General features: G+C 49.8%; 1 protein-coding gene across 1 annotated transcript; it reads right to left on the reverse strand.

Annotated features, from left to right (window-relative positions):
* Positions 1-749: 749 nt before the first annotated feature.
* Positions 750-1,780, reverse strand: LOC123059295 (uncharacterized). Its single transcript, XM_044481896.1, has one exon. It carries the CDS (start codon positions 1,527-1,529, stop codon positions 1,047-1,049), a length of 483 nt encoding a protein of 160 aa, XP_044337831.1. The 5' UTR covers positions 1,530-1,780; the 3' UTR covers positions 750-1,046.
* Between the last annotated feature and the right edge of the window lie 4,324 nt (positions 1,781-6,104).

Here is a 6,104-nt window from a genome sequence, read left to right on the forward strand (position 1 = left end):
GCGACAACACGTCAGTGACTTCGAGGGTGGTGCTACTTGAGCATCCGGTCTCTGAGTGTCGGGGTGAAAGCCTAGGTCTGCCCCGAGTTGGGTATACCTGGCAATGGCGACATTTTTATGTTGTTACCTTGTTGAAGGCATTGTTCGGAATGCTCAGACCGATTCTTCAGGGTGAAAACCTAGATTCTAGCCTTGGTGGTTGGATCCGGTGATGGCGACGCTCAAGTGTCGCTCCCTTTCTGAAGGCATTACTATTGAAGAACCTCGTCGTCCGTGTGGTGTCATGAGATGAATGGTGCAGATACGGTCATTTTTCTAGTTTGCCCATCGTGGATATGATTGCTTTGGGGCTTTTTTTCTTTTTTCATCGCCTATGCATAGCTTTGGTCCTATATGACTTTGCTATTGCTGGCGTGTTTTTGTGTGCGTGAATTTGTGTTGGCTGTGTGCATCTTCACTATGCAGAGGCCGGGTGTGTGCTCATTATGTTTGTATCCTCTTGATGCTACATTTTGAGTTAATAAAATCCACTCTTTGTCGAAAAATTCAAGGACAGTAAGCAGGTACAGCTACGTACGTAAGTACCATTCATAAATATAATAATCTAATGGACCACCTAAGAGCTTCTGAGTGACCTACCAAGTACCAAATGCAGTCAATTATATGTACTCAAGTAATACTGCGAAAAGCAAGCCCATGTGACCTACCAAGTACGAAATGCCCGCATGCATACATAGCTCAACTGCTAGTAGTTACTCAGCCATCAGCATCAACCATTCATTCAAAAACTAACTGTAATTAACACAGGGTAATCAAGCAACGTACAAACTTATACTAAGCACTAGTGAAAAGTAATTTAGATTCCCTTTACACATTATTTATTGTAGAAAGCACTAGTGAAATGTAATTTAGTTTCCCTTTACAGATTATTTTGGACAGCAGGTTTGATCCACATCTCCCAGTTACACAAAGCAAACCCACTTGCTTATAATTAAATCATGCACAAGACAGAACAAAAGCAAACAACTCGCTCTGTACAAGTAGAACTAGGCGCGGATCAAGCCGTGCACGGCGCCGGCGCCGGCGGCCTTGCCCTTGACGGCGAGGTAGTATGGCAGGAAGGCCCCCCTGCCGACCCCGGCCGCGGCGGGCACGGCCATCGACGGCGTGACCTGCAGGAACATGTAGTTGCCGGCGAAGAGGGCGGCCACGCAGGGCCCGCCCTCCTTGAGCCTAGTCACCACCCGGGCCACTGACGCCCGCACCCTGCCACCCACGGCTGCCGCCCTCCGACGCAGCGCCCGCGCCAGGCTCGAGATCCTCAGCGGCCTTCCGCGCCGGCGCGGCCCGGTGCCCGAGGACGACCGGCGGCTCCGCCATGTCCTCCTGCTGGCGACGATCGCGGCGGCTGCGTGGCGGTAGTAGTGGTCCTGAGCGGCGGCCACGGCGTAGTGCGCGTCCTCCTGGTCGCTGGCGGGAGGGGGTGGGGGCGGGAGCTTCTTGAGCTTCTCGTACGCGAAGCTGCTCATGGTGAGGTAGGAGGAGGACGGCGGTATGGCGAGACAGACAGAGGGTGGAAGAAGAAGTGAAGAAGCACAGAGTGTACGTAGCTAATTAAGCTAAGCCGGGGGTGGTGGCTGTGGCCGGTGATGAATGATGGCTCAACCAAACGTGTACTACCACTCTAGTAGTAGTAGCTCGTATCTGATGTCGCGGGCCTTACACGTCGCCGTGTACGCCATGGCCCATGGGTCCGTGACAACGTCGCATTGCCGACCGAGACCGGGAGCCACCATCAACCATGGCTGGCAAGATCGACGCTACCGGCCGGCCAGTTCTGTGCATGTACGTACCGGACAGGCAGACAGCGAGCGTAGCTACGTGAAACGAACTCGCACATGATCTTTGCGTGAGCCAGCTAAATTCAGCCCGTACTCGAGCGTGAACGTGGTATAGCTCAGTTTACCGGAGTTGCGTGTGCCAGTGCTACGGATCGGCTGTCACGTCGGCTAAGCTCGGTAAAGCAGGGTTGGTGATCGGGACGGCGGCGCGCGGCGGGGCCGGAGTTAAGGAGGGCGCAAATATGGTTGGGGCGATGGAATGGATGGATGGATAGGCAGGGCACTGTTTTTCACAAGGACACCGTTTGTTGGCTGCTGACTCGACTGGACTGCTGCGCGATGCTCGATCGCATTGATGTGCCGCGCCGGTCGCACTGCTGCTCAGTTACTCGCTGCCAGCCGGCCGGCCGGCCGGCCGCCGGTGGCCGGTCGACGGTTGTACGTTGTTGAGGCATCGTTTCGTCGGTTGGTCTCCACGTGCGTCCAAAGGGGTCGCGGTCGTGCGCATTGTGCGTCCATCGGTGGCGGAAGGACGTCGGACCGGCCCGGCGGAGATGGATTGACGGCGACACCGCAGCTGAAGCGTAGCGCGCGACGAATCCAATCCAATCGGGTTGGGTGGCGGCGCTGGCTGGCCGGGTTCCTGCGCGCTGCAGCATGGGGTGGGTGCACGTCGTGACATGTGGGCCTGGGAGCAGAGTGACCCAATTGCAGAAACTATGACGATTTGCTGGTCCAGAATTCTCCGGAAGGAATACTAATGCAATATAGTCTACCTACACATGTGAAGTGTAGGGAAGATGTGGATTTAATTCGCAAAAATAAATAAATAGATGTAGCATACCAATTGAAAATACCCCCTTCATTTACTTATACAAGGCCATTATGAAATATACATTTTGCATCTATACAAGGCCACCAACAGTAATCGAGACAAAAATTAATTATGTTTCCTCGTACTAACAACTTGTTTAATACTTGCATGCATGTAGTCATAATGACACTCGGCTATTTCCTACATTCAGTTTTCTTGCATGCATGCAGTGTATTACATTATTACAGTACACGAGAAAGAAAGTTGGATTGCAAAACATATATTAAATATTACCTTGGTACCTGTAATTTGAGTTTGTGGCCTTGTATATAAAAATGAAGGGAGTACAAATGGCTATACGTACTCCCTCGATTCACAAGTACTAGTATAAGATAACTTTATTTTAGTCGAATGTATATTAGACACGTTTTGGTATGTTTGTTTACTTATTTCAGTCCGTATGTAGTTCATATTAATATTCGAAACATATTTGTGAACAGGGAGAATACATCTTACGGCAAAGCAAGCATCGGTACCAAGGGACCAGTTTGAGAAAGAAAAGGTTACGTTTTGAAACCCCGCACCCGGCGGGCACGAGCTCAATAAACTTGTCATAACCTAATATCACATTGGCTGGTTACTGTAACGGCAAACATATATAGAACACACCAGTCAGTATTAAACGTGAACAATTTACTAGTTAGTTGGGTGTAATTAGAATGGCACTTTTCTCTGTACTTTTTTTATGGGGAATGACCACTTTCATCTTGTACACATAACGATTTTATTAAGAGATTTCTGTCAACATTATGTTTTTTGTTTTCTGTGGTCCCATTATGTATAATTGCTCAATTTTCCTAGATGCTATTGGCAGCAAATGGAAGTTCTTTTTCATACAGTTTAAACTGTAGTATAAGGGTGCGTTTGGTTCCAGGGGTATATTTGAGTGCTTGTGGGTATCCCCAGCCAACCGGCTCGGGATAGCCATTTTTGTGTTTTGTTTGGGTGGATGTGAGGAGCCACAAATTTGTTTGGCTGAAAGGACAAAAAGGGGATGAGAGGACTCTTCACTGTTAAGAATCCATGGTTAGTTTCGAATCTGATTCTAACCATGGTTTCGGAGCCCCGTTGCCATCTTGACATCAGATACACACACTAAGCATTAGCAGCTGATTACAAGCGTTTCAATTCCGAACTAGTTTCTCTACACTTAAGACTCACCACAAAAAGTCAAAGATAAAACAGACAACTCGGCATCATGAGTACCCAGCATAAGCAGGGCATGCACAAGTTGCAATGTTTTAAATAGCAGGCTATGGCATATAGCGGCAACTCTTAAAAACAGCCATAGTTGGGCTATAATGGGCTATAGCGGCAAATTGTACATGAAATCATTTAGCGGTAACATGCTCAAACAACTATAGCGGAGCTATAGCAAGACTATAGCCGGCTATTTAAAACTATGACAAGTTGCAACACAACGTAGTTTGTCAGTTCGCCGAAGCATATCACAGGCCAACAGCATCGACTACTACAGCACGCGCGGCCCACGCCAAGGATATGCTCCTCGCAGGCGCATCGACCGGAGGGAATATCTTCCATCTGCTGGGCATAAACGGTCGCGCGCGGCACTCGCCTAGATCTGGTGCTGCCGCCACGACCTCTATTCCAGGAGAGAGAAGAAAGGGAGGAAAGGGCACAACAAGGAGGAAGATAAGGAAGCAGAAAGCCAGGCCGTCGTGGCGCCGTGTAGTCACTTCCGTTGCCGCACTTCCGTATTCCATCAGGCTAGTCATAGTGAGAGTAACTTAGGTAGTAACATAGCGTACTCCAAAAAAAATTTGCTTATGTGGCAAGTAATTAATGAGAGGTGGTAACATAATATGTTATTGTAACATAGCGCTTCTCGAGACAAGATGAGTCTACAAGTTAATAAATGAAACCATTTATGATACTACTATTATGTTACTTTGCATTATGAAGATAGTAACTTAGACTAGTGTCATATGTATGACACTAGTCTAAGTTACTTCCCACTATGACCAGCCTTAGCAGCGGCGGCCACCACAGAAAGAGAAGCGGACGGACAGGGGGGAAGCGCGCGGATTGGGTTTGTGGCAGATGAAAGAGCGAGGGGACGCGAAAAACATTTCGCGCTTTCGCTTTCGCGGCCGCGCGTGAGGGATGCCCAGATCCACGACTTTCTCGCGTACGTGTGGGGCCCCATTTTGACGGGATCTCTACTTCTAATGTCTCAATTGGTAGGTTGCGTTTCGGGGTTTATTTTCGTCCCACCTCACCCGGTTTTTTTGGTACTTCCTCCCACCTCCCTTTCATCCGAGACGGTTTATTTTCATACTCCCTCCCACCTCCCAGGTAGTTCCCTCCATGCAAAAAAAATCGAACGAACCATCGTTCGTTCGTTCGCTTCCACCCATCGATCGAAGGAAGTCCCACCTCTCCTCCCCTCGTCCCACCTATTCACCCATCGATTTTTCTCTCCCTTGTAACATACAAAACCAAAAAAAACCCGTTAAACACCTGTATGTCTCTCTCCCCTTCCCCAAACCCTAGCCGCCACATGTATCGAGGGAGTCGAGGAGGTAGAGGATGCCCACCATCTCCTCGTCCCGTGCCTGCCGTCTCCTTGCCCCATGCCCGGCGGCGGCCTCCCTCCACCCCCATACCGCGACGCACCCCTGACTGCGAACCGACACGTGTGTGACATGGTGAAGAGGAGGATGCACGCCGCCATGTGTACGCCGCCAGACTCGCTGCACTCCAACGGCCTCCTCCCCACGCTCCGATCGGTGGCCTCCCTCCACCCCTTGTTGTCACTGTTAGGTCACAGGCAGGAAACTCACGCGATCACGGTGGTGGCGAGAGACGCACTCAGCAGAACGACACAAGGAAGGAGATGATTTTGCGCCGCGTAACTTCCTTGGCTTTTCCTTCTCTATCCTTTATTCAATGAGAATCAAGATCCTAAAGTTACGCCACAACTCCAGATGAATCGTGCCATCCCACGACTCGGCGTTATGGCCCAACAATACACACACGACCCGGCTAAACCTAGACTCTCGGGTCAGCCCATAACTAAAGCATGCAGCACGTTACATGTGCCGTGCCAACTACCTGCAACTTAACACAAAAATAGAAAAACAAAACACACCTCAACGTGAACAAGCACGTTTCAGGCTACAAGTTGAAAACACATGCAACGTACACAGTACCCTACAGAACTAGTGCATGGAGCTAAGGACTAATGGAATATTTGAATTAAGCAATGTAACAAGATTAACACCAACAGTCACGGTCCCCTGGCCTTCATCCACCCGCGGAGGACTTGTTAACCTCGGAATCTCTGCCGCCAATCTCAAAGCCGATCTCGCCGCCTTACCCTCCCTCCACGACGAGAACCCACAACCGAGCGACCACCAGCTCTCGCC

This window comes from Triticum aestivum, chromosome 3A (genome assembly GCF_018294505.1).
Source record: "Triticum aestivum cultivar Chinese Spring chromosome 3A, IWGSC CS RefSeq v2.1, whole genome shotgun sequence".
Taxonomy (NCBI): domain Eukaryota; kingdom Viridiplantae; phylum Streptophyta; class Magnoliopsida; order Poales; family Poaceae; genus Triticum; species Triticum aestivum.

Excerpts from the sequence above, each read along its gene's own strand:
- LOC123059295 (XM_044481896.1), bottom strand. The coding sequence starts at position 1,529 with ATGAGCAGCTTCGCGTACGAGAAGCTCAAGAAGCTCCCGCCCCCACCC.